The sequence below is a fragment of the Sparus aurata genome, chromosome 17, assembly GCF_900880675.1.
Source record: "Sparus aurata chromosome 17, fSpaAur1.1, whole genome shotgun sequence".
In the NCBI taxonomy this organism is placed as follows: Eukaryota; Metazoa; Chordata; class Actinopteri; order Spariformes; family Sparidae; genus Sparus; species Sparus aurata.
Genome location: NC_044203.1, coordinates 22,278,981 through 22,306,946, shown reverse-complemented (window position 1 = coordinate 22,306,946; position 27,966 = coordinate 22,278,981). Strand labels below are relative to the sequence as shown.

The window sequence follows — 27,966 nt, the reverse complement described above, 5'->3', positions numbered from 1 at the left end:
TGACGTTGCCATTTGTTCGCGGAAGTGGCTTCTGTCGTGGCCGCGGAGGGGAGAGGAGGGGGGGAGGCAGGGGGAGGAGGAAGGGAAGGAAAGGGAGAGGAAAGAAGAAGTTTAGACCCATCTCTCATGAAGTTAAACTAAACTACGAGTCGCCCGGCGGACAAAACCAACGACTTTTCTTGTTCGTCCTGTTTGATGAATCTTAGCTGAAGTTCGTGCAGCAGCTTGGTGGGCAGGAGGAGGCAACTCGAGGGGAAAGGGAGGAAGAGAGCTGGTAAGTTCTGCTCGTTAAAGTTGACCACACTTTTGGATTGTGTGTGTGTGTGTGTGTGTGTGTGTGTGTGTGTGCGACAGTTGTTGCACATATCAGAAGTTTGAGGAAACAGTTCACCTTTCTCTGTGTGTGTGTTGGCCACAGGGAAGCATTGTTCTGCTTTTTTGTCAGGCTTGTGTTGGGTTGAGACTGCTCAGTGTCGTGTAGCCTGTCGGACTGCTGTAGACATGTAGTTAGCTCCTGATCAGACACTGCACACACACGTTAGCTGAATGTTTCACGTCTTCGCGCTGTCACGACGACTTTTCACGCTGTTATTCGAGCCACAAGTCTCTGTAGCTGCCAGTTGAGCAACAGTATGGAGTCAGAGCCGCTGGTAGAGCTCTGTAGTCAGAGCTGTGTGATGAGCAGTCAACACACTGGCCTCTTCCAGTCAATGGGGAGAAAATGGGTCATTACAATGTCCTCTGGTTGTCTATGATACACTGATATTCTCAAATTATGGAGAGATCCTGGTTGATCATGCTCATGATTTCTGGTCTTGTCCACAGATGGAGACCTTTTTTGGGAGGAAGGGGCATCAGTTATTTAAAAAATACCTTTTGGGTTTTAGTATCAGTGTAACCCCTCTATCTGGGAGAAATAAGTTAAGTAATGATGATGCCTACCCTGCAGGCCTCTTTGTCAATATTGTTAAACATTTGTGTCTTATAGAGCAGATGACTTACTCCATGTGACTTTAAAAAATAATTGGGTTCAAAGCAATGGGAGAAAATTGTGTATTTATTAAGTCAATCACATAGATTCCTCATAAATATTGTATCATGAGTAACTTTTCTCTTCAAAATAGAAAAAGTTGCTATTGACTGTTCGTTCGTTTTCTTCCGCTTTATCCATGCGGGTTGCGGGTGATGTTACCGCTTTTATACCACCTTATTCAAGGTGGAGCGGGGGTTACTGGGGCCAAATCCAGTGACTCTATGGGCGAAGGCCAGGGTACTCCCTGGATGAGTCGCCAGCTCATCGCAGGGCCCTTACTGATGGCAGTGGCTGCCATGAAGGTGCCAACTGCACATCAGGAGCTGTTGTTGTTGGGGTTCAAAATCTTGCTCAGGGATGCTTCAGCATGTAGCTCAGTCCCGCCCCGGGGAGCCAGGGATTCGAACCAGCGACCTTCCGGTCACTAGTCCTCAGCTCTACCCACTGAACTACAGCCGCCCCTGCTATTGACTGTCCCATGATATTTTGTTTATATATAAATATATTGTGTGTGTATGTTTGTGTTTGTATATACATACATGCATGAATACACACACACACACACACACACATCGAGTTCAGATCAGAGAGAGAAAGAATATTCTTAGTTTGAGTTGGAGCTTAAATCATCAGGCGATTAATCAGTGAGTCAGTTTTAATACCGCTTCTTTTGATCACCAATAACCTGTTTGAATCATTTAAGATGAGGGAAAGTTCACTTGGTCGATCTCCTTTAACGTAAAGATTTTTTTTTTGTTTGTTTTATGTGAACGGTTGTCAGAACGGTCAGAGACGCCTGATAGACACAAACTCAACCCACATTTGATAAGATTTTGTCCCAGGGCCCCTGATCTGATAGGATTTTTACTTCGAGTTGTGTTATTACAGAAACTGCACGAAACACAAAAACAAAACATACATATGCTTTGTCATTTTGATACTTATAGATAGAATTGTAGTGAGACTAAATTGCTTGGGATCCCCCCCACACACACATACCAGGGAGGTCCCCAGACACACTTTGAGAACCATGGTTAACTGTCAGTCAGACAAAACAAGACATTTCAAAACGTCACCTTTTGAGAAATAATGATTGTACACAAAGTGCTGGGATTCCACCCTGTATACAGTAAGTAGCTGGAAAATAAATATTGGCTGCTACCGGGCTCCTATCAGAGCCTCACCAGGTGTAGCTTACCTTCTTTACTTTATAAGATGAACACAATGATCGCAGTTTCTGCAATAGACATGAAGAAACGCTACATGAATGTCAAGTTCCAAAATATGTAATACTTCTTTTTAAATACTTGGCAGTCAATCACTATTCATGAACTGCACAATTAATGAAAATATAATCAAAACACAATATGGCCGAGTGCATTGTCCAAGTTGCAAGAAGCTTTTTGATCAAGGCAAAATGTGTGACAAAACAGCATTATAATAAAGTACGTATTGCTCCAAAAATGCCCCGGCCTGCAAATCTTCTTCTTAGATATAAGAAAACATGTCTTATTGGTACAGAATCCAACAAAAGTCATGTCATCAGGATTTTGGTAGCTTTTTTTCAGCAAAATGAAAGTTGTGATGTAAAAATGATGCCACTGATCATGAATCGTGTTTCCATGACAATATCTAAACATAATCTCAATATGATTTTCGTGGCCATATCGTGCAGACATTTTGAGTTGACCCCATGTACTGAGGCTGTGTCCCTGCCACAGAGGCTTTGTCTTCTCCACATCAACCCAGGGATTGAATCCGACCTGTGTCCCTTTGCTGCATTTCATCCACCCCATCCCATTACCTATCACTCCTTCAGCTGTTGAGTCTATAAAAGCCTTGAAAAAGACCCCGAAATGTATTAAAAAAAAAACAATTCTGACAACTAAAAAGATCATTAAGAAAATAACTTAAAATCCTAAAATAACAATGATAAAGAACAAGGTCCTGGCAGTGTCAGAGTTGCTGAAGCTCTTCAGGTCAGTGAATAAGCAACAGAGCCTATCAGTGCCCACACTCTCTCTCTCTCTCTCTCTCTCTCTCTCTCTGTCACGCACACACACACACACAAATCTGGACACAGCCACAGTAAACCTACAGTTATGCAGCACCACTTCTAACGACCACTTACTTGATGATTGAGGTGACTGAGAGCAAGCGGGCTCAGTGCTCTTATCAGGGTCAGCCACACCACTGAGACCAGCAGGCCCTGACATGATATTATATGGTGGAAGTTATCTTCGCTGATGAAGTGGAAGGGGAAGAGAGGGTCCAATCAACAGCTGATCCACAAAAATGGGAGATTCAGACACATGTCAGATGCCAGACAAACACAAGCACACACATACACATATACAAGGACAAAAAAAGCAACACAAATGGAAGGACAGCCCGGTACACAACCTGTCAGTCAACACGGAACATCTCGGCCGCTCTATCACAGCGTTGGCACAATCCAAAATCCACTTGATTAAAATTGGATCTGTCCAATTCTGCTCAAACCGTATCAGTCACCAGCAAGAGCTTCGGTCCTGATTGACAGCACAGCGTGACACTTGTGACTGTTGCAGCTTTACCTCGACAGGTGACAGGTGTGTGCGCTTGTGCACGTAGCAATACACTCACCCACAAACGCAAACACACAATCATTGCAGAAATGAGCTTAGAACTCTTTTTTGTAAGCAGTGAATGTTAGCGCCAATATTAGCCTTGAATTAGTCTTGTGATACTTGAAACCTAGCTATTGATAAAACACAGTGGTAAGGCTCTAAGCTTCTTTAAACACGTCAAGACTGTTGACAGGACATAATGTGTGGGTGTCTGTCCATGTGAGGATGTGTTTGTCTGCGTCTTCGTCTGACGTGTGTGTACTATATCTGTCGGTCTGCCGGTGCGGTGGTACATTTGTCTGTTGTGCTTGCGTCTGGTGTGTGCACATGTGAGTTTGTTCTGGAAACGAACTGTGGGAGTTTGTTTTTCGAGGTCGTAGCATGTGGTTGTCCGTCTCTACCTCGACACAATGGGACCGAGGCTCAGCTGTGTTTCCTCCTGCGCTGCTCTGCTGAGTGCAGCATGCTTAAGTACACCATGTGAACCACAGTTTGATTAAAGTCGTGTCCTGTGTGCTGTTAAGAGTTAGAAGTTAGATTAGCTTGAATTTGTTTTGGTTTGTTTTGTTTTGTGCAGGCTCTGATCATGTGCTTCCAATTGAGCAATCTCTCTTGTCTTTATCGTGGTCAATCTCTTTTTCTGCAGAAGGCTGAGATTATGTTCTAAGGAGTCACCTCTTTCGTGCAGTTCAGTGCTCCAACGCCCATTTATGGCATGCGTTATGGGTTGGTCGTGAGGCTTAAGTTGTTACTCTGCCAATCAAAGGTCGCTTTACGGTTAGGTTGATATCAAGTCTGGAGCAGGCGAAATTCTCATTTCCTGGTCTGTCCCTGCCAGAGCTGTTATCTATGTTTTATGCACTTGATTGTTCCCTATACTGATTTCAGAGAGTCATAAATCATCACACTCGATGGCATTGAAATATTTATCTACTTGGAAAGTACTTTTGAGACGGAGAAAGTTTTTGATTTAGTTTTGGAGATACAATATGAAAAGATGAGCGATTACAATTAACCGTGTTTTTTGAGCAGCAGAAAAAACAGGGACTTGGAAATCTGATTTACTTAAAAGATAGGTAAAGTAACACTCCGAGATAAACATTAGACTAGATTACACCTCTGAATGGTGTATTGCGTATGTGCTAGAGATAATCAAACAAAAAAAATGCCTTTTCCAATTCCAAAACCTGAACCTACTGGCACCGATCCGATGTCATTGTGTGCCTTTTATAAATCATTAACTTATAAACAGAGGATATACAGTGTTTGGCAATTTTATTATATTTTATTATATTTTATCTGGTTTGACAGTCATTCATAACTGAAAAGGAACACAAATATCAACAAATGCAAGTTTGCTGAGGCACTTGAAAATAAACAAGTCGCATGGCTTTCTGTTTGTCATGTAAGTTGGATACAGTTGTACAGAACGCTGCTGGGAAGTATCAGGGTCCAGTTTCAGGGCTAATAGTGTGGTTTTAGATCAGTGCATAGTTTTCGTCGATACCGATCCCAAATTTTAGGCTGAATCGGGCATTTACGTTACTGGTTTTGGTATCAGAACAACCCTGAATGAATTTATTTGTGTTTGCAGACCAAGAGCTTAGAAATGTTTTACCTTTTTATAAACATTTGTAACACTATTGTTGTTTGCTTCATTGAGAATGCTTCCATTCAGTTTTCTTTGAGCAGGAATAAGTCTTCAGTTGTGCTAATTATGACCTCAACCTGATAAACAACGGTGTGGTTAATGGTTACTTTGAAAATCAAATTGGACTGTGTTTTCTTTTGACACATTTTGATACTAGTGTCAATACAATACGTCTTCAGGCACCTACTCTCAAAGGCTACTTTGCTCTGGATTGTCAAATGCAAATGTACCCGAGTTAAGGTGTTTCTACCAAAACAATACTATTTACTATTTATGTGGAATGTTAACCCCCTTTTGTTGTCCATAAGCAAGCCAAACTTCTTCACCACATCAGCTTGTTTAACACAATCAGCCGTAAAGTAAGAGAAACTTTAAAGTTTTGACCTATGAATAATGACTTAGATCAAGAGAGCAGATCAGAGGATATGCAAATAAAACCTGACGGAGCTATATATGTTGACTTTTGGCACTTTGAGTACTAGCTGTTACACACACATTGAAGTTGGCACTTCCTAGTATTAATGCTTGACAGGGAACTTTAAGTGAAGAAATAACGGTCTGTGACTCATAAACCGTTATGGCAAGGGGGGAAGTTGTAAGTGGACAGAGCCAGAGAGTGGCAGCAGGAAGGGAATGATGGAAGGAGATAGAGATGTGTGGGAGTGTGGTGAGACGGGATGGTGGAGGAGGGGGTGGTGGCACAACCCAAAATAGCCAGCTCACATGTTTGCTGTGTGCGTGGTGAGCTATGAAACCAGCCGGAACGCCTCCTGCTGAATGCCTGGCTAATCTAATGTTCACTCTCACCCCTAATTTTTGAAAATTTGATTGCCATTTTGCTGTCCGTCCAACTGTACGTGTGTGTTTGCACGTCTCATCCAGTCAGTGAGGTTTTCCCCTGTTATTTCTGCTCCCTCCTGCCGTTCCCTCTACGCTCATCGTCTTCATCATTGTCTCTCTTGTCTGTGTAATGTGAACTGATGTTAGACAGCAACTCAGGCTGGCGATACTCCAGCGGGGAAAAGGTCAGCGACTAGGCCCGTTTACTCATTGAGACACTAATTTTTTTTGGCCCTAGTGTACGCAAGGGGGCGAGGAGTGAGGCGGGTCAAATCAGATTACACACACACACACACACACAGACTCACAAACACACACACAGACAGAGAAACGGTATAAGAGCAGACAGCAGATGTGGCCCTGCAGCGTGTGCATTAGATTCAGAGCTCCGTCTCCGTCTCTCGGGCTGTTTCATCTAATAAATGCTGACTATCTGCAGCTTCCACACACAGTTATTCCATCGGCTTCATGCCGAGAAACAAAACGCACACTCACAAACTTGTGTCAGGCAAGCCGAGACACAAACAGCCTACACATGATGTCCTTTCAGTCAATTCCTTTCATTCCACAGAGTGTGTTTCAACATGCACACGGGATGATTGCCTTTCTCCTACCACCGTTGTTCTTTCTCTTCTCACTTTCTGTTACATTCTACCACTTAATCATGCTCCGGCTCTGTCTTATGCCAATGTTGTGTCTCTGTGTTCTTAATCAAGCGGCTTGTTTATAACAAGGAGGTCCCATGACCCCTCTCCACAGCTGATTCTGGGAGCAAAGCATGCTGGGAGTCAAGTAGCTACAAGGGCGGCATTGGAGCGCGCTGTGATTGGCTCCTTGAATTTGTGTCTGTGTGTGTGTGTGTGTGTGTACACAGTGTGCTGATGTGCACTTTGGTGTTTTTAGGGTTACAGACCCACAGGCAGCCTGTGTTTGGCCGATGGAATATATGGTAAGACATTCAAATGATAGCCTAGAACCAGCTGGTCAAAAACACAGTGTGACACGGTGGCAAAGGGTTACTTCTTCTCACCACAACGTATACCCAAAATGAAAGAGCAAAACTCATGTCTAATATGAAAATCAGTGTTCCTGATGGTACTTTGACATTTGATGCGAGGTTTAAAGGATACATTGAAGGAAAAGTTCAACCAAAAAATGAAAATTCACTCGTTAACTGCTCACCCTCATGCTGATGGAAAGTCAGGGGAAGTATTACGACCACGAAACATTTCTGGAGCTTCAGAGGAAAATAGTGTTGCAGCATTTATGTAAACAACAGAAGTAGATGGGCACTTTAAAATGTAATATAACCGCACAAAAAAAAAACCTAACTATAGCTTGTTAGAGGTCAGAAATTGATATTAAAAGATGTTATGAACATCCCAAGTGTGGTCAAGCTTTTCCACCCATTTCAGATTGGTGTGTGCTACTGCTAACACTTTTAACTTAGCAGCTACAGTGAAGATTTTAGCTTGAAAAAGGGTGTAAATAACCTATTTTTAAATGATCATTTTAGCCTTTGTAGGGTTTTATTGATATGAAAGCTTCAGAGTGATGACAGGAAACAGGGTGAGAGAGATGGGGGGGTGACATGCAGCAAAGTCGGGACTTGAAACGTGGGCTGCTGCAGCAAGGGCAAAGCCTCTGCACATGTGATGCCCGCTCTACCAACTGAGTGGTGAATGCCCCTTAAATAATCTCTTTTTAAATCAATTTAAGGATCTCTGGGCTTCCAGAGACTTTGATTATTTTTCAGTTGTTTTTTACATTGTAAAACTGTCCCCATCTTTCATATAATTTTGCTGTGAATCTTCAGAAATGTCTTGTGGACTAAGAAACTTCATCCGAGTTTCCATTGGTGATCAGATAATGACTTCACTTTCATTTTTGGGTGAATGTTTCCTGTTAAGTTAACCCTCCTGGAATTAATCCATGACCCAGTTATCTTCTAAAATGTGGTCTTAAAGTTAATGAATTGTGAATTTAGGGCTGCATAATTACAGCAGAAAGGCTCTAAAGTAGTTGTCCAGACATTGTGAACGCAGCAGTTGGAGAGTAAAAAAATCACAAAATTCAGATACATTTTTTAGTACATAATGAAATAAAACTTTCGTGAGATGCGCCCCAGTTCTTTATTTTCAATGTATTATAATTCAGCTTTTATTAAATTGTGATGTTTCACGCTTTAAAATGAAAAAGTGTAGCTTTGACCCATTTAAATTGGTTTCTCAGCAGCAGTAGAAAACTGAGGCATTATTAAAAAGATTTTAATCAAAGCAAAGTCTCATAAGGAGGAGTACAGTGTGATACATTTTATTGTTGCATCCCTACCGGTGATTAAGTAAACAAATGACTTTTACTCGTGGTTTGGCATCTTATGTCGTTCAAAATTTTTCCCAGCCAACTGTCTAAAAGTCAGCTCGCACGCCATGAAACTTGAAACCAAAGCAGCAGCGTCTAATCAGGCATGAGTAATTGCCATATGCATGTACATGTATCGTGGTTTGAGTGAGTAACTGTTCATGTCAGTTATTAATATGAATTCTTGATAGCAGGAAAAATGTGATTCATTTTTAAACGAAAAAAACATCTTTCTGTCAACCCTAAGCCACAATGTGTCACGTGTTTCACTGGTTACAGGCGATGGTGCAGGCTACGGGTGGAGGGGTGCTGTCTTCACTGATCACTCTAACACCAATCACATCCAATCATATCACCGTGTGGTATGCAGTGATGGGTATTACCTTGAATGACTCTCTATAGACTCCCTGCAGTTCTCTGATTTTGATCCTTGAGTGCACTACTCGACTACAAGATGACTGTGCGGTGGTCAAACGTAGTACTGCAGGGACTATATGTTGGGGTGTCATTTGAGGACTCCTTGCCTAGTATCCACTCTGTTGGGTTTTCTGTGTCACTCTATGGGTGGTTTCCTCCGCTTTCCGCAACACTGCCGTCTCATCAGATACGCTTGAATGTCGGGTCCAATCTGCGGTATCTCTGCTTTCTGTCTGCCTCTACAGAATCGCTCAGTTGATATTGTGCTTGACTGGTAATAACCTGTCCTTGTCCCCCTAGAGAGCTCTAGTCATGTAGCAGCACAGGGAATATGTATTATGTGAATGCCAGTCTGTCTGCTTTCTGTTTTGAATTTGTCCACTTTCATCAAGGTTATATGGAGTGACCTCATGTCACACTCCGAGCAGCCTGTGCGGGGAGGGTGATCCCTTTTCCTCTTCCTGTCTCCATTCTCCCTCTCTGTCTTTCTCCCCCCTCTTTCACTCTGTTTCTCAGGTTACCAAACATGAATAAAGGAGGAGCCATGAATAGCCAACATGGACAACCTTTCCTCCCCACACATGTACACACAAACATCCCCCTTCCCCTCTTTTCCTCCCTCTCTCTTTTTCTCCTTTCCCTCCGTTCTTCCTCATCTTCATCCCCCCTCCGAGTGTGTGCATTAACGTGCAGGAGGGCAGCATCTTGCTCTGCATACACATGTACGCTGCTAAATGACTGAGGCTGCAGAGATGAGGTGGGGGGGAGGGGAGGAAACAGGAAGGAGGTGGGATGGGAGGTGGGGAGGGCAGAGGCAGCAGCCATGAGTGTGTGTGTGTGTGTGTGTGTGTGTGTGTGTGTGTGTGTGTGTGTGTGTGTGTGTGTGTGTGTGTGTGTGTGTGTGTGTGTGTGTGTGTGAGAGAGAGAGAGAGAGAGAGAGAGAGAGAGGGAGAGGGAGAGAGAGAGATGGTGAGAGAGAAAATGGGAGGCAGCATCACCCACCCAGACTGGGAGGAGGGGAGGACAGACAGCGTGATCGTCCCTCTAACAGACAGAGGTGGAAGGAAAGTGGGAATGAGAGACGGACGTGAGGGGAGAAGAGGAGCACAATGAAGGAGTGCCATTGTCCATCCTGGCAGCGCTGCCTTTTCACCATCTGCTGAAAGAGAGAGAGAGAGAGAGAGAGACAGAGGAGGGAAGAGCCAAACAGAGGAGAGGATAGATGGAGAGGAGCTGCCGGCAGTGACTTTGTGAATTAATCGAGCGGAAGAGCGGATCAGAGGAGAAGCACGTTTTTTTCAGGGAGTGGACGGACGAGGGAGCCAGAAAAAGAAGGAGAGGACGGATGACCGGACAGTCTGTGGCAGTTTAAACATTAATGCGGTTCTCTTTTGAGCCCATCTTTAGATTAATCACCATGGATTATCAACTGTATGCTTTTTAAAACCAAAAAAAAGAGGAACTACTGTTTCTGCTTTGCCATTCATTAACAAAAAGAAAGAACTCTTAGGGAAATTGATTAGACTCACTTTATACAGAACAATTTGAATTACTTTTGTTTGTTTTTCTTTGTAAATATAGACTCTCTTTGTGACTTCTGATTTTCTATTCTCTTTGAGCATAAGATCAACATCAAGGATGTTATACAATCATTATCTTTGTTGACTGCTGCACAGATATTCAGGTTGTTTTTATGCAAGTTTTTTAAATATCAGTGGGTTTTTAAAATACGTAAATCGTTTGTGTTGTTCTTGTTGTTTATGAGAAAAGTGATTATTGTTCTTTTGAATTAATATCAGACGTACAGATTTACATGCCCTAGTTGGAGTCAGTGCATGTAGCCGACATGGGATGTCAACATTGATCGGGTTTTATGACTGGCGCGACGCCGGTCAAACTTTGATCATTTCCTGAAACCTATTGATCTTTCGAGGAGTCTGTAGTTTTTCCTCCTGTTGGCTGAAAAAGAAGCTCTAAATTGGAGCCTTTGATGCAGCACCTAATTGCTGTCATGTGATTTGACAAAGCAGTTATCTCTTTGTCTGTATATTTCTGCTGCTGACGGGACTTTTTGGCGTATACCCTCCGCAGGCATCTCTTTTAATGTCTGTTGCCATAGCAACGGGCGGCAGCTGCAGACAGAACAAGATGTAAAGTTGTTTTTTCTTGTCTTATCTTTTTAAACTGGTGCTGTTCCATTAGGTTATTGTATATATTTAGTAGATAAAAAGCCACAGACTTGATTAGTCAATGGTTGTGTGCAGTTTTTAGACTTTCTCTCTTAGACAGGGTTTTTTTTTTCATGTCTTTACAAGACAGTCTTTGTCTATGTGGAGCTCGGCGGTCTCTGAGAATCAGGGTTGTTTCAGGTCACCTGTCTCCCCCTCCCCGTTCTGTTTGTTCGTCTGGTACGCATCGCCTCAGCTGCACTTGTCCCGATCTCACCTTTTGTCAGCAGCAACTACCATCTTCATCAGTCTAGCTGATGTGCATTATCGGGATTGACTGGATTAATGAGATTGTCGTACTGATTCCACCTGTACACATCATTTTGTGCAGCTGCTTTGCCCCGAGACCACTAATCACTGATCATTAGGCTGTGTTTGCGATAGTCTTTTCCTGTTACTGCCTGTGTGTAGGTGACTCAGGATTTCGCCTCATGTAGAGGGTCATCTCCTCTGCAGTCACCTGACCTGCACTATGTTTTGTGCACTAAAACATCCTCAGCAGCAGCATGAGGGTTAACTCTGCTGAAGGAGCACTTCAGCACCTGTGTATGAGAACAGAACACACCTGGATATTCCTCTCTAGTGTTAACAAGTCCATTTATGTTGGATTTTTTTTGCCTTTCAAGACTAATTTCTGGTTTTATTTGGGGCGTGACAGACTGTTTTGTTTATTCTGCATGCCCTTTGATTGTCTGAATACCGGGTGTCTTTTGTGACTACTTTTCCAGCCATACTTCTTTACAGCTTTCTGGAGATTATCCCAGCCTGTCTGGCCGTGCGTGAGTGTGACTGGATCCTCCATGGTGCTTTTTGGCCAAGACCAGATGGATGACTAGCTAGAATTGCTAGACAATCCCTCCGTGGTGCTAGACTGGTGTAGGCGACTGTTCCTTTGCCATGCTTCCAGCGCCCACTACAAGCTGGCCTGCTCTACTTCAGACACTGTAAAGTTCTGAAATGTTAGCGAGTGGAAAAATCAACCCTTTTGCTTGGCATCGCTGAAACCTTGGTGCCAAATTTACGACGTTCTGCGAGTGGTCTAGGCAAGGTGTGTGTAAATCTTGCTCGGCTGCAAGGGAGTAAAGGTCAACAGATTGTAAATATGACTAGTGCCTCAATAGCACTGAGGTGTTGGCCGGCAAGCTCGCTGCAGGACTGTAGGTGTAGCCTTCCCTGTTGCTGAGGTCAAACTGCTGCAGGCTGTTTTGTTTGTGGAGACTGTTAACGTGTAGAGACTGTTGCTTGTCGTCTAGGTTGGTCTATGCAGAATATGAGATGTTATGCAGTGTCTGTACTGTAGTTCGTAGTAGAATTGAGAGCTGACCTGCTGCTTGATAAGCCCTGCCTTAGATAAAAGAAGGAAGTGGTTCCCGAATACGTCATAAGGGGCTGTGTCAACGCTCCTCTCTCAGGTAACTGACTACAGTCTGGGCTTATTATTTGAACCAGGCAGCAATGAAGTGACAGGGTAAGAGGAAAATAAATAGAGAGATCAGCATAACACCATTTCCAGCTGGTTGAGCGAGTTCATGTTCAACTCTTGACGAGCCTCCAGCACCATTCAGGGAACCCTGGGTTGTGAGTTCAAACCGGACCAATCAGGTCTCGTTAGCATCATAACAAGCCCATCGGTAATCGTCATCAGCCAATGACCTACATTCTCTGGCGTTACATCACCGCCGTGCTACTGCAGTGTGTATCACTGTACAAGACACAGACAACATCTCAGACCCAACCTACTACTATCTTATGGTGCTCCAGTAAGAAAAAAAACATCTAAACCAAGGTGGCCAGTTTTAGGGAACACACTTGAACCAAGGCAGCCTCACTTGTTTTAGCCATATCAGGAACTTCAGTCAGGAATGGGCTCTTCTTAGCTTGCCCAGTCTTAAGTACTAACTTTTTTTCTTTCTGTTTTCTACTGGTGTCTAAAAAGGTGACCATGCCTACCCTCTAGCCATCCTCAATCTTAAAGTTCGAGAGGTGGAAAGGCAGGGATCACCATTAACATATTAGACAGGGGGACTGTTACACAGGACAGCCTGGAGAACGGGCGAGCAGACGAGGGAGGGGGCGAGGGGGAGCGAGAGATCATCTGGAAGAGGAGAGAGGAAGTGGTGGCGCGGGAGAGGGCGGAGGCGTTGGAGAGACAGAGGTTGGCAGAGTACATTGTGTGGAGGAAGCGAGAGGGCTTCCAGGAGAAGAGGGGAGACAGAGAGAGGGGACGAAAGGGTGCAGAGAAAGGGAACGGGGCTGAGCCAGAAGTGATCTGGAAGAGGAGAGAAGAAGAAGAAGAAGAGGGAGACACAGGGAGGGAGAGAGCGAGGGCTATTCAGAGAGGACATGAAACCATTTGGAGGAAGAGGGAGAGGGAGTAAAAGAAGATGCCGGGTGCATTTGAGAAGTAGGTGTTAAAGAAAGCGTGCTGCGTTGGATACTAGCCATACATCAGTAAGCCTCCTCTCTCTTCTTTAGCAGTTCTAGGCTTCGTTGAGCTCTGCAGGTGCTCACTGTAGTATCAACCAATTGGAGCTGTGTATGTGTGTGTGTGTGTGTGAGTTGCTGCCACGTTAGTGTGCACGTCCCCCTTTGCGATCCCCTCGTTGGCTGCTAATAGGATTTTTATGGGCCTGTGTCAAGCAGGATAGAGCTGCCAAGGGGACTTGCTTCACACGTGCATGCATGTGCGCACGTCAACACACACATTCACAGATAATCTGAGAAGCATTGTGGGCAGGAAAGGTTTATACTGCCTCACACGCATGTAAACACATCACGTACAAGTGCGCACCCCTCAAGAGCAGTGCGACACATGCAAAGAGGGCGTTGAGAGACAATCGCTTGTGTTGATTCTCCATGGTGCTGGCAACAGCTGGATAACCGGCCCTCACTGAGAGGCTATTAAGCTGGGACAAGATACTCACAGTTATTGTTTTACATTCTGGCAAAAACACCAAGATGAACACTTTGTGGAAAGCTAACAGCATGTCATCATCAGTCCCTGGGAACACAGTGAACATGGACACAGATTTAAAAGTTAACTGATGACAACATGATCTGCACTAGTGCACTGAAAAGAAACTTTTTTCATCTGCATTTGACCAGTAACTGGGACACCCCACTTTTCCTCTGCACCTTTGCTCGTTCTGCATTCATTGTGGGTGAAGCTGTTTTTGAAGCAGTTGGGATTCGACTGCCTGGTAATGAGCGGAGGACAGACAACCAGACAGATGGATGCAGCTCTTACATTCAGGGAGACAGACAGATGGCTGTGTGTCCCTTTCGAGAGAAACTTTGAATGCTAAGACAAAGAGACTTTGATTGAATCACTAGCTCCTGTGTGGACTTGCCGCGGATATAAAAACTGACACTGCAGATTCATTATGGAGCTTGTCCCAAAAACCAAGTACACCCACTTTCGGAGTGAATCGCTGAGCTCAACTGATGAAACAAACTCCAATCCATCATCGTTCCCTCCTTCCAGTCCTGCCACCCCGCTCACTCCCTCCCCTGGTTTACCTTCCTCTCTCTCCTCCTCGTCTCTCACTCCCATCTTGCCCCCCTCTTCTCCCCGCCAGGCTGAGAACAGCCCCACCACCCTCTGCTCCTTCTTTCCAAGGATGGGATCCCTTCGTCTGGGTGTCTCTGCCACCCTTCTCCCAGGACTCAAGGCATCAAACAGGCCACAGCACCCTCAGGCGCCTGTTGAGTCCTCTGGGGACGACAGGAGCAGCTCTAGCTCCTCCCCTCCCCTCCATCACCCACTTCCCCCTCTAACTGCTCCTTCTCCCCCTCCTCGACCTCCTCTGCAGGATATGAACCGGCTTGGAGGGGCGTCCAGGAGGGCACGGGTGGAAGGAGGGCAGCTGGGAGGAGATGAGTGGACGCGTCATGGCTCCTTTGTCAACAAGCCTACCCGTGGCTGGCTGCACTCCGACAGTGTGGTCAGCACCGCCGGTGTTTCCTACACTGTACGGGTAAGTGGCTGTCACACTCTCACTAAAATATATAATTTCACACCTCTTTTTCCAGTCAGTTTCTTCTCTCACATTTGTGGAAACGAATATAAATGACCCAAAGAACACCATTGCTTTCTTCCTCTGTTGTGTTCCATATGTCTAATGGGACTGTGATGTAGGAAATGTCTGACACTAATGTGTTGCCTTCCTGTTTCCTGGGCAGTACATGGGTTGCGTGGAGGTGCTACAGTCAATGCGAGCGCTGGACTTCAACACCAGAACTCAAGTCACCAGGTGAGATGACATGCTGTCCGTCTGCCGTTGGTAGAGCAGGCGTCCCATGTGCAGAGGCCTTGTCCTTGCTGCAGCGACCCCCCATCCCTTTTTCCTGTCATCTCTTGAGCTATCCTTTCAATAAAGCCATAGAAGGCCATAAAAAAATACTTTTTCTTTTGTTTCTATAGGTTTCAGATCATAACATGGGGGTATTTGTCAAAGTCTAGTTAGTCGGATTTAGTTGTGTGTGGCAGTGTGATTGTAGAATGCAACCAACTAAACACACCTCATCTCACCCTACCCTGTGATGCCTGATAAAAATTTTAAAAATAAGAAAAGGCCTGCTCTAGAGCCAGTGTTTGCATCGTCCATTCTGTGCTACTGTAGAAACATGGCTATTCAACATGATGGCTCCCACGGTAGAATTACACCTACACAATATTGTTTCAATATGTTTATATTTTTATTTCAGTAAAAAAGAAAAATTCACACCTATACAACTTTCACGCTGGACAAAAAAACCCCAATGACACCCACTAACATCTTGCTTTGTTTTCTTTGGGAAAAGGGTGCAACTAGCATTTATTCACAGACCCTTTTTCAGGCCTTATGATACATGTAGATGTAAAGAACATTGGCGCATGAATATTTTTCCATCTGTTTTTGTTTGTTTGAGCAGCAATTGAACATCGTTCAACAGACTGACGCAAAAGATCAACCACTGTATCATTGTCACTGGCCTCAATGCTGCTCTCTGCTCTTCCGTTGAAGGCGCATTTGTGAAGAAAACGAAAAAATCCTATAAGTTTTAGTTTTGTTTGACCTTGATACGTCAGCCGCGTACAATCACACACACCTCTCATATATGTCAGCGGCTGCTTCCTTGCTCGCTGCCTGTCTGCTTCGGCTCTCTTTTGCTCGTTCAATTCTTTCTATGTTAGTGCCTGCTTGCATATGCATGCCTGTCTGTGTATATACACGCCTGTAGCTCTCCCAGCCCCTAAATTAGAATGTACTGGAATCCTGGTGGTTTCCTTCTGGTTTCCTTAGCACAGTTGCCAGGGAGGGACAATAAATTCAATCACCCGCTTCCAGATCTAGTTTAATTTGCATAATTGTGAGTCCGGGAACGTGTGAGGGTTAATGACATGCTATTGCAACTCCTGCATGCTGTTAATGTTGCAGGGAGGCCATCTCTGTGGTGTGCGAAGCAGTACCCGGAGCCAAAGGAGCCCAGCGCAGGAGAAAGGTACACACTACGCACACTAGCACACACCCTTACAGGCCATTATTTATTTATACAGCTTAAGTGGGAAGGGTTTTCTGGATAAGAGCTAGATTTAGCTTGATTGTCCACTCTGTGGTCAGTTGGCTATTCGGTCACACACTCTCCCTTACACACAAACAGATCTTGATTTAGGCTGATTGTACACTTCTGTGGTCAGTGGACTACTCGCAGGTAATTACCAATCACTCTCTGGTCTCTGTTTTCCCTCCCTCTTGTCACAGGGGAGGATGGAGAGGCGGAGTAGTGGCTTGTGTGGAGCCAGTGTCAGGCCAAAGTAGCACTACAGATCAGCAGACAGAGCTGAGCTGCCAGTCTGCTGTTTAAAGACTACGTGCGTCTGTACAGCCTTCCTGTAAAACTAAAAACATCCACCCAAACAGTCCATAAACAGGTGGCTAAATCCAGCGGCCTGTTGCAGTAGAAGGTTTTGACCAAGGAATGTCTGGCAGAGCAGCACACCAGACAAAACACAGTTATAGGATGCAAACCAGAATAGATTAAAGAAGTCTAGTCCCAAGGATTTGGCTGGACTGAGGTTAATGTGGCTGAGCCTGTGCATCCTGTCCTGATGCTGTTTTTCTCACAGCGTCCGCCAAATTTTCTGGAGCAGATATGGATGAAAGCCATGAGAACAGGCAGGGGATTGGGATAAATGAGCTGGCACAATAGCGCTGGCGTGGTCTGCGCGATGCTCTTGGGCCAGCCTACAGTATGCGAACTGTCCCGTCTACTCCCTGTTGGTCACAGTTGGCCTTGGAGACAGGATCACTTTCACAATCGCAGCTGTTCTTCCCTCCCACACACACAGGCATTTCCACACATACACCCACATACTCACGCACAGCCAGGGAGCAGTCAATGGGCTATCGTGCCTTGATGAAGTTTTTTTTTTTCTCCTTTTTTTTTTAAATGGCCGGTTCTGTTTGCACACCTTGTTTGTTTGTCACTCAGGGACCGCATCTCTCTCCCTCGCAGCCTTCCTCTCGCTGTCTGACCTCCATCCTGGGGAAGAGTAACCTGCAGTTTGCTGGCATGACAATCAGCCTCACCATCTCCACCAGCAGCCTCAACCTGCTGGCCTCCGACTGCAAACAGGTTAGGCTAAAACCAGCTTGCTCTTGAAGATGCTGCTGTGTGTCTTTTTCTCAAAAACTGTTGTGCCTGTGCAGTGTTTACTGAAGCAGAGTGAACCTGAGGATCTCTCTGTTTGAGGGATTTCATGTGGGTTTAAGGATCATGCAGACTTGCATCTTAAGAATGTCAATTCTCATAGATTGCCATTTATATTTCAATTTAATGTTAATAGTATTTGCCTTTAAAAGCTTGTATCAGTGTGTAAGCTGCATTGGTATTGTTCATTATCTAACTAAAATGGAAGAAATGTTATGTGCATATACGGATGCATATCTTTACTTGAATTTTCACGGTGAACGTTCATCCCCACAACTTTACATTTGATGGGTGTATTCCTGAGCACCCAAGGAAATGCAGTGTTAAGTGTGAAGTAGGTTGGATGAGCTAAAAGAGAATGACATTCAGTGACTACGTTATACCCAGAGCCATGCAGAGAGAGGGTTATGGTTGACCATCTCTTAACCCTAACAAGGAATCAGCTAGAGTTCAGTTTGAGTTTGAATGTTGATGTTTTGATAACCCTCTGAAGCTACTGTAGTTTACTAATAATGTCAGCCTACTCCTTTTAAAACCCTTGGAGCCAGCTATAGCTCTATGTAGCTGGATAACTTCAGCACAAATTCATGAATTTTATCAAAAGTAATGATGTAACTGCTGTAGTAATGAGTCCTAAAACGTGGAAAGCAGTTAACATTTCTGCACTCCCTGTTCTCTCGTTTCAAAATCAATGTTTTTTTTTAATTTTGGCTGAAATAAGGTCTATGGTTACCAAAGGCTGAAGATATCTACATGTTTTCTTCTACGACATAAAATACATAATTGAATGTCCAACAATTTAATTATAAAGCATTTCTATGTCTTAAAAAACTGTGGCTTATTAAACAGGCTACAGTTGTCAGGGACATTAATCATCTTCACGCCAAACAAGGAGTCTCATCTACTCACTAGTACGTCTTTACAGGCCGACTTCAGTTACAAGCTATTCGAACTCTAATCTAAAACTAGGACACCGATGAGTTTGTAGAAAACATGTATAGTAATTATGTAGCAGGATGCTTAGAAGTGGTGACGATAAAGTCATGTGACCGTAATGTCTGTTCACAGCTTTTTACTTCTAACGGTTTAAATCAGGCTTTCGAAAATCATAAAAGTGCTGCTCATCTGTGAAGATTATCTTGCTGAACAAAACGTCTATGTATCATAAACAAGTGAGTGACAGAGATTATTTCGGCAATAATCCAAAATCCAATTGATCCTGTAATCCTTTTCGTTGTGGGAAACCGGGTGATGCTTACTGTAGGGTTACAAAAACACGTCACCCCTACACATCTCAATGGTAGTAAAGATTTTATACATTCACTGTTAAGTCTGGATCAAAAACCTTCTAGAGTTAGATATCAATGGCAGGGCTTTTCTTTCAGTGTATCCCGCAAATGCTGGTATCGTTATATCTATAATCAATAGTTCATAATAATTTTTTTAATTGTGCATTTTTGACATTTGAATACATAAAACAGTTACCTTTTGCTTTTTATATTGGAGGTATGTATTTAGCCTATATTCGGTCGAATTAATGATACAAACAGATTTATATTACCATGAATTTCACAGTGGATTGGACCTAAACGATGTGAAAAACATTTTGTAATGGATTTTCACATCCAGGAAGTGTCTTTATAATCCACAACCTACTACTCAAGGTATTACTTCTGTGATATTTTGGGCGATTCAAGGGATTCCCAGTTAAATTTAGAGTTTCTCTGGGTTGTTTGCCTCCTTTATCCTGCATGCCGCACAGATCCCTTAAAACCGTCATCCTCAATTATCCATCGCCAAGGGGCAGGATGTGATCCTCCTCTTAGACATCTAATGAGTTAATAGCTACTGAATGATGTTTATTTCTTCAGGGAGATGGTATACAGTAGCAGGGCAGTGCGTACACATTAACACGTAGCGCAAAGAAACGGGCCGTGCACATATACCCATTCAGAAATAAGAACCTCAGATACAGACCACACATTGTGCACAGGGCATTAGCAGGTGTCGGTGTTGTTATTGATCCAACATGGGCGGTTGTTGCAGACTGTTAAAAAAGGTGTTCCATCCATTTGTCCCTACTTAGTTTTTATCTCAGCTGCAGTTGATGCCGCTCAATAGAGGAGAAAAGCACTTTTCTCAGTAATGATTCCACATTTGTGTCTCCATCCACGTGCTCTCATCTCACTTCCCACATACTTCATGTCACCCACGTGCTCTCCTTCTGTCTCTCTCTCTCTCTGTATCCTCTCCCTCTCTCTTCCTGTCTTTCTTTTTCCTCCACAGATAATCGCCAACCATCACATGCAGTCCATCTCCTTCGCTTCTGGAGGAGACCCAGTGAGTCACCCAACACTCTCTCTCGCTCTCGCTTAGCTCAAATCTCACTCTGGCCTTTTTCCATCTTTCTTCAGCCTGCATATCCTTCCTTCCTGTCTTCTGTCATTGTCTATTCCTATGAATACCACTCACCCCATTGCTGCCTCCCTCGCTGGTTTGTGGTCCGTCTCTTCTTAACTTGATCTCATCACTTCCGGTCTGTTCTATTTCAGTTCAATGTATGTTTTTAACTTCTCCCATGACTTCAAGAGTGCAGCTTTATCTCCTTTTTTCTTCTTCCTTTTTCAACCTCTCTTTCCTGAACCTGCCCTTCACCTTTTCCTTCTCTGAATTTTTCCCCTCCCCTCCTCCCCTAACTGTCTCCCCTGTCTCCCTCAGGACACGGCTGAGTACGTAGCATATGTGGCCAAAGACCCAGTCAACCAGAGAGGTGAGCGCAATGACACCTTCAGTCAATACAGACACTGTAAAAACTCATATTGCTGTGTTGTTGACTTTTGTTAAGCTCTTGGTATGAATAGAACTCTGATCTTTTGGTACTTGAGTTGCAAATATTCCCTCCATTTAGTCTCATTGGATGAAACAGTTGGTGAGATTGCACTTTCAGCAATTACCATAAACAGCTATGGACAAGCCATTCTATTAACATGTAGATTAATTCAGTTAAAAAAATTGAAACGGCTCTATTCACTATTTTTTTTATCCCCCTTTGAATTTGCCACACCGCCCACTGGAGCTTAGACAGTACAGACCGTGTGCAGAGCAAAGGAAGAAAACAGTAAATTCTCCACTATATAGGCATAACAGGTCACAGGAGTGTTTTTAATTGTTTGACACAATCTGCTTTATTCAGAATTATGTGAAAAACATGTGAGTTTGATTTTCAATGCCATGATGGCGAATGGAGGAAAAAAAAATACTATTCTTGGTTTTGCAGTCAAAGAGCTGAGGACCACCTGAAAGAAATATATATATAGAACCTTCGGGGTAACATCATGTACATTAAGGTTCTACTACCTTTCAGTGGCCCTAATGACTCTGAAACTCAGAGCTCACATGTGTCCTTAACGACTCTGTAAGGACACTCCCACACAGGGTTTAAAAGCCCGCAACTCCCTTCCAGTTACTTAGAACTGAAGAAGCCTCTTGAATGAATGTGCTGTTGCTGAAAATCTATTTTCTACATCCCTGATTACAAAAACATGTATATTTACAAAACTCAATAAAGTTTATCAATTTGAACATTCAAAAGTCTTTGTTCTGTATTGAGTTGAATACAGATGTGATACAGAAATTATCTGCAAATACAGCTTTCTGTTTTTAAGTTTTACACAGTGTTCCATCTTTCTAGGAGTCAAGGTGTACTTTGCCTGCATGTCAATATATTTGTCTGGCTGCATTAAAGTACATGTTTCTCCAGCTTTCTTATTAGTCATCTGTGCCTCTTCTCCTTCAGCATGTCATATCCTGGAGTGTTCAGAGGGTTTAGCCCAGGAAGTCATCAGCACCATCGGCCAGGCCTTTGAACTGCGATTTAAACAGTACTTAAAGAACCCGCCCAAACTGGTCACACCTCATGACAGGTAGATGCAAAAAATGTCACTCAAATGAGCCCAAAACATGGGCTTGTGTTTAGATTTTGTCACCCTTAATTTGTTTTTCTATTGGCTTTTTCTTCCAGGATGGCTCCATTTGACGGCTCCGCATGGGAGGAAGAAGATGACGAGGCTCCTCCGCCTCCTGACGTCCCTTACTATAATAACTTCCCTGGAAAACAGCCTCCCCCTGGTGGACTGATTGACATGAGGACCCGCCCAGGAGCCACGCTGGTGAGAAGAGTGCACACAAACACAACAGGAGGATGAGATGCTCATACACGTGTTTCAACACATTCAAACGCTGCTCATACTGCGGTTAAGAGATGATGCATTTGTTAAGAATCCTTTAACTACACAGCTTATGAATCAGAAATGCCTAGATGTGTAAAAAGCAGTGGTAACCCATCTGGGATCACTCAGTTTGTGAAAGACAAATCATCACTGACCTTGTTGTAATCTTTTTAATAGGAATTTATTTGTGTCTGTACACCCGAGTATACCCACATGTGGCTGTGACTCATTATTTGTTTATATGTTTCTATTTTTGCAGCCTTATGGACAGCCAGGTCAGAATGACATTCACAAGCAACCGCTGCCGCCTCTGCCAGGTGAGCTCTGTCTCTACCCGTCTGTCTGCGCCTTCAGGAGAAAGACTGCAGCTACTATTACGACAGAATTCAGTCGCACATTTACTCCATTTTCTCTTCTCTTCATTATTTGTCTTATTTGGTAGGGAGAGATACAGTATACATAGACTTACTGGAAACAGCTGTCCCATGCAAGTACCATTGTGTTTATAGCAAATGCCGATTTGCAAAGTTTGGCCCTAGAAGGGCTTTTATGGAAATGATAAAAATATAGAAATTGCATAAAGAGTGGTTTCTGTGAGTGCGGCAAGATACAGTAAAGTGCACCGTTGAAAACATTAAATGAAAAAACTAGACATGACTACAGGCATGTTGCTGAGTTAACCAGGATTTGGTAGCTCTCTTTAAAGTCATGAAGTAGGGAGTTCCTGGACTCGTCTCTTCATCTTGTCATGTTGTGTTAAAAATAGGGTTGCACGATATCGTGACTCATGATTAGCAGGAAAGCATAACAATCTTCATTTTCAGCAAAACGCTTTTAAAATCACGATGTGACATTTGTTCGGGTGTGTACCAAACAAATGTGGAGAACAAGATTTGTACTTCAGGGCGTTCCTGCAGCACCACAGTACTTCATCACAACACTGACCTTTTCCATTAAATTGCAGCTTCTGCGGTTTGGACATTGCACTAATGATTTCAATTATATGTTGATTAATTGCGCAGCCCAATTAAAAAAAATCCTATTTAATGCTGATGACAATTTTGGAAGATGTGCCAGTTCCAGTCGTTCACCAGTGTCTTTATTTTTTTTTCTAGTGGGAGCCAAAGATGGGGGACGAGAGCTGTTCGATGACCCTTCATATGTCAATGTGGATAAACCCCGCCCCCCGGTTGCAGCCAATGGAAATGCTCATAGAGATGCTTTTGACATGAGTAAGTGCCTTACCTGATCTATCTCTTCCGTCTTGAGAATATTATACCATCTAGTGCTGCAACAAATAATCGATAAGTTGCCAGTTATTAAATTAGACTTAAACTATTTTGATCATCTAATAATCTGTTTGTGTTATTTTTAAGAAAATAAAAATCAAATATTCTGATTCCAGCTTCTGAAATATAAATATTTTCTGGTTGCTTTACTCCTCTATGACAATAAAATGTTTATCTTTGGGTTGTGGATGAAACCAGACATTTGAGGATGTTATCTTGGGCCATTTTCTGTCTGAAAAAACTAATTGATTAATTGGCAAAGAAAATAATCATTAGATGCAGCCCTAGATAAATAAAGTTAAAATTGCCTGTTATCTAAAAAAAAAAATACTGAATTAGTGCTGATACTTAGCAACGTTGCTGCCAAACTACATAACTACTAAAGGTAATAAACATGATTTCTTGTAAATGACAAGATGTGTGGGTTGTATTCAACATTTCTAGTGACTCAAATATGCTATTGTTTTACCATGTGGAAAGAACGGGGTTTAAATATTGACCATGGAGACGAGCAGAGTAGTGTGGGCTGTACATTCCATATGACGGGCTAATTGAAGAGCGGAGCAGCCTACAGAAGGCAGTCCTGGAGGAAGATAAGGGGATTAGAGTGCCTTTGTCCATTACAGGGGCATTTTATGTGACATGATTGGTTGACTGGGTAAAGCCTTTCACATTAAAGACACAGCCCACTATCAGTGTTTGGCACACAGCTGTCAGAAACCATGTGGTTCACTTGGACAGTCTTTCTAAATAGAAATTCAGACCATCAAGAACGAAACTCAATTTTCCTATGTAGGCATGCGTTTGAGGTTTCCTGCAGAGAAAAACAATCGTACAAATCCGTGTGTACTTATTTCTTAAGAGCCATTTGATGATGCCCTGGGGGTCTCTGTGACAGCAGCGCCCCCGCTGGTGCAGCAGTTGCAGTGTGAGGCCTGGTTCCACGGCAGCTTAAGTCGCAGGGAAGCAGAGAGGCTGCTGACCCGGGATGGAGACTTCCTGGTGCGAGAGTCTGGGACCACGCCTGGACAGTACGTCCTCACGGGACAGCAGGGGGGTCAGCCCAAACACCTGCTTCTAGTCGACCCAGAAGGAGTGGTGAGTTGGGGTGGGAAATGGAGAACATGAGGGCAAGAGAGTATAAAAGCATGGATGGGTGAAGGACATTTTTTAAGTACTATTTTTTAATTATTATATTATTTTTTTTGTCGTTTAGGTTCGTACAAAAGACCATCGGTTTGAAAGCGTGAGTCACCTGATCAGCTACCACATGGACAACAGACTCCCCATCGTATCGGCTGGTAGCGAAGTGTGTCTGCAACAGCCAGTGGAGCGCAGGGCCTGACATTACACACACCAATGAATTAACTCCACCAAATACACGTGCACTCCTGCAGCAATCCAACACGAGACAAACATATGCTATATATACACACGACAACACTACACTCGACACACATACACAAGAATACATTATGCACACACCATCGCAGAAAGAAAGCCAAAAAAGAAAAAAAGAATCAGCAGTTTCTCTGCAAAATCTCGCTCACCTGCTGCTGTTGCCACCTTCTCCTTTCTGAACGCCAAACTGTGACCTGCAGTCTTCGACCCCACCGACTATCAGGTGCATCTGTCCACAATGGAGAAGCACTGCTGCAATTTCTCAATAGCCTACTGTGAACCAGGGAGGAGCCCTGTGCTACTTTTAGAACGGGGCAGGAAAAAAATGCAATTTCCTTTTTTTTTTTTTTTTTTAAAGAGGAAACAAATCTTAATTTGCGATTAAAGAACAAAAAAAAACAATAACGGAACACTTTACTAATACATGGAATTGTGTGCAAAAGAAGTTGTGGAACTGAAGAGTGACGAAAGGAACTTAAATGGGATATGGAATGAAAATTTTCATTCAGGGAAATTATTTCCCTCCTCAGACTGTTGTTGGAGCATATTAGGCAAAAAAAAAAAAAAAAAAACTGGACAGAAGTTCTTAGTTTAAGAGACTGAACCAGGTTTGAACATAAACTCTCCCTTCAAGTGTCACTGGAGCACTTCAGCAGCAAACCTTGACTTTGTTATAATTCTACCTGGTGAATATGCATAAACGAGTTTGCTTCCAATCTAATCAGGAGTGCCATCCAGCTCCCCGCCACTCCCCTTTTAAGGACGTTTGGACTTTGACCCTCAGAAAGATACCTGGTGATGAGAAAAGCCTGTATGCAAAACTGGGGGACTGCTATGCCAATGACCATCATATGTGTTTTTTTTCTTTGTTTGTTTGTTTCTGTCTGTATTCTTGGGACTCATTACTTATCGGACATTCTGAGTTCAGGAGGATCGAAACAGCTGTATCTCCTTAATCCCTCTGTACACACACACCTTTACACCACACACTGTCTTCACCAAAGAACATGAACTTGGTCGCTAATGGCAGAGAAAGCCATGATAATTAAAAAGAAAACTGTTTTGTGTGCTTACAGCATTGGGAGAAAATTTTGATAGAAGGAAATGTATATTAGACTGGGCCTGTTTTAGAGGGAGGAGGAATGTACGTGACTGTGCCTGAATGCCTCATCAAAAATGAGATCCTTCATGTAAATTGTGCGTTAATGTCGCTCACAAACACAGTAACTACTACATTTTGAGAAGCATCGACCAGATCACTTTTGACCTGTTGCTTTTCCTTAACATCTTAGTATGTGTTTGCATTGACAATCTATGGGTTCAATCTTTACAGAGTTTTCTGACTGAAAGCAAAACAGAGGAGTAGCTGAAGGAGATCCCTTTAAATTGTGGCCGGGGAGAAATGTTGAACAGTCCAAGCAATGAACTTCCCTCCACAAAAATGATGCAAAGTAACCGGTTAAGTAATTCTTGCGTATTGTGATGTGTCTTTAGTTTTAAATCACTTGAGGGATTAATGTCCTTTCAAAAAAAAAGAAAAAAAAAATCAAATGAAGTGGTTTGAACTGAACATAAGGACATAAATGTTTTTGGAGCATTGCTAACGATGAAATGCTTAAGCCAAATGTTTTTCCTCAGTGTGCTGTTTTCACAAACCTTAGAGGATGTGTAGGGGGGGAGAAGTTCACACTATTGTCTTCTCCTCCCCTCTTCCTCCTCCCTCTGTTCATGACGTTGTTTTTTTAAATGTCTTTTTAATCGTGCCTTGTTTCTTCAATGCAGTCACGTCACTTCAATGCAGTCACCTTATGTACTTAATTCAAATGTAGTCTACTACAGGAGAATCTTACAAAAAGCCTCTCAGTTAAACAAAGACTCTGCAAAAATGACACTCCAGTAAACACACACACAAAAACAAAACAGATCCAGTGATGGCAATCTCCTCTGGTGCACATTCTTGCATTCAGCTTATAGTCACAGATACTTGATGTCACCATTCAGGGGGGATATTTCTTGACCATCTGTAAATAACATTGACTCATGAGTGGTCTGCTTAGTATTTGATTTTTTTTTTTCAAAGTGGTATGATTAAGTACTTATTTTATAAGTAAAAACAGAGCCAGACACCACAGCACAGAGGTAGCTCTTCTTAAAGGGACAGTTCAACCCAAAATCAAAAATATGTATTGTTTCTCTTACCGGTAGCGCTATTTATCCATCTACATCGTTTTAATGTCAGTTGTGATGTTTTCAAGATAGCAGCTCTTTAAATGTCTGCGTTCTCTTTGAATGTAATGGAGCTACATGGCACTCGGCTTGTGGTGCTCAAAATGCCCCCCAAAGAAATACGTTTTCAAAACTCGACAGTGATTTTCGTTTTCCCGAAATCATGACCTGGTTACTCAAGTTAATCTACAGACCTGGTTGCAAGCATTTTCACGTAGGAACCGTTTTCTTTTTGTAAGACTGCGTTAGAAGGAAACGTGAATCGCCACTGAGCTAGATACTATTACAGCTCAGGCAATGGGGGCGCTATTAATGTTTACATCCCTGCGGTCACAAGCAGCAGCCTCTTGTCCACGATTCCTTGAGCCTAGTGATAGCAAAAAAAAAAAGCGCCATCTTATATTCAACAGCTGGTATCTCAGAAACTCATCAAGTCACACCAAAACAATCTAGATGGATGAATAGCGCTACAGGAAAGACGGGTAAAACATTTGATATGGGTGTGAAATCGCCCTTTAAAACCAATTGAACTAGTTAAAGAGAAATATGAGATGGGATCATTCAGCCCAAACCTTAACTGTCAACTAGTACTCTGTTGACCCTGAAGTGGGCTCACGTGTAATCTTAACATGCACACACCACATACTGGAGTGACAGCTGGGTCAGTCAGACACACTCTCCCTGTTCAGGTGTTAGTAGGTCAGAGATAGGAAAGCCCGAGCTTTAAGTTCTGCTGTGTGTGCCTGTTGTGCGTGCGCTGAAACAGACCCACCTGACACTCTGCATCATTAGTGAACTCGTCCCATGTTACCGTCGTTTCATCACAGATGCCTTTTGTTGCATGAAAATCCTTTCAGAAGAAAAAAAAAAAACCTTGTTTGTTTGTCGTTGGTGATGGTGATAGTGTTGATGATGCTGTTGTACTTTTTAATTTGTGTCTTTGAAAGCCAAAGGTTACTTTCAAACAGCGTGCACAGATATTGATTTTT

General features: G+C 43.1%; 1 protein-coding gene across 7 annotated transcripts; it reads left to right on the top strand.

The window, feature by feature from the left end:
• The first annotated feature begins 71 nt into the window (after positions 1 to 71).
• On the top strand, positions 72 to 27,366 carry shc1 (SHC (Src homology 2 domain containing) transforming protein 1). 7 transcript variants are annotated; one of them, XM_030393199.1, is made up of 14 exons: positions 72 to 274; positions 7,037 to 7,082; positions 14,952 to 15,116; positions 15,322 to 15,392; positions 16,560 to 16,623; positions 17,638 to 17,757; positions 20,119 to 20,172; positions 20,551 to 20,602; positions 21,629 to 21,755; positions 21,854 to 22,001; positions 22,321 to 22,378; positions 23,177 to 23,293; positions 24,213 to 24,448; positions 24,567 to 27,366. In XM_030393199.1, exons 2-14 carry the CDS (start codon positions 7,071 to 7,073, stop codon positions 24,693 to 24,695), a joined length of 1,353 nt encoding a protein of 450 aa, XP_030249059.1. In that variant the 5' UTR covers positions 72 to 274; positions 7,037 to 7,070; the 3' UTR covers positions 24,696 to 27,366. The 7 variants fall into 7 exon arrangements, with proteins under 7 accessions (XP_030249059.1, XP_030249057.1, XP_030249058.1 ...); XM_030393197.1 differs by having other exon boundaries at positions 17,614 to 17,757; XM_030393198.1 differs by lacking the exon at positions 7,037 to 7,082 and having other exon boundaries at positions 17,614 to 17,757.
• The last annotated feature ends 600 nt before the right edge of the window (positions 27,367 to 27,966 follow it).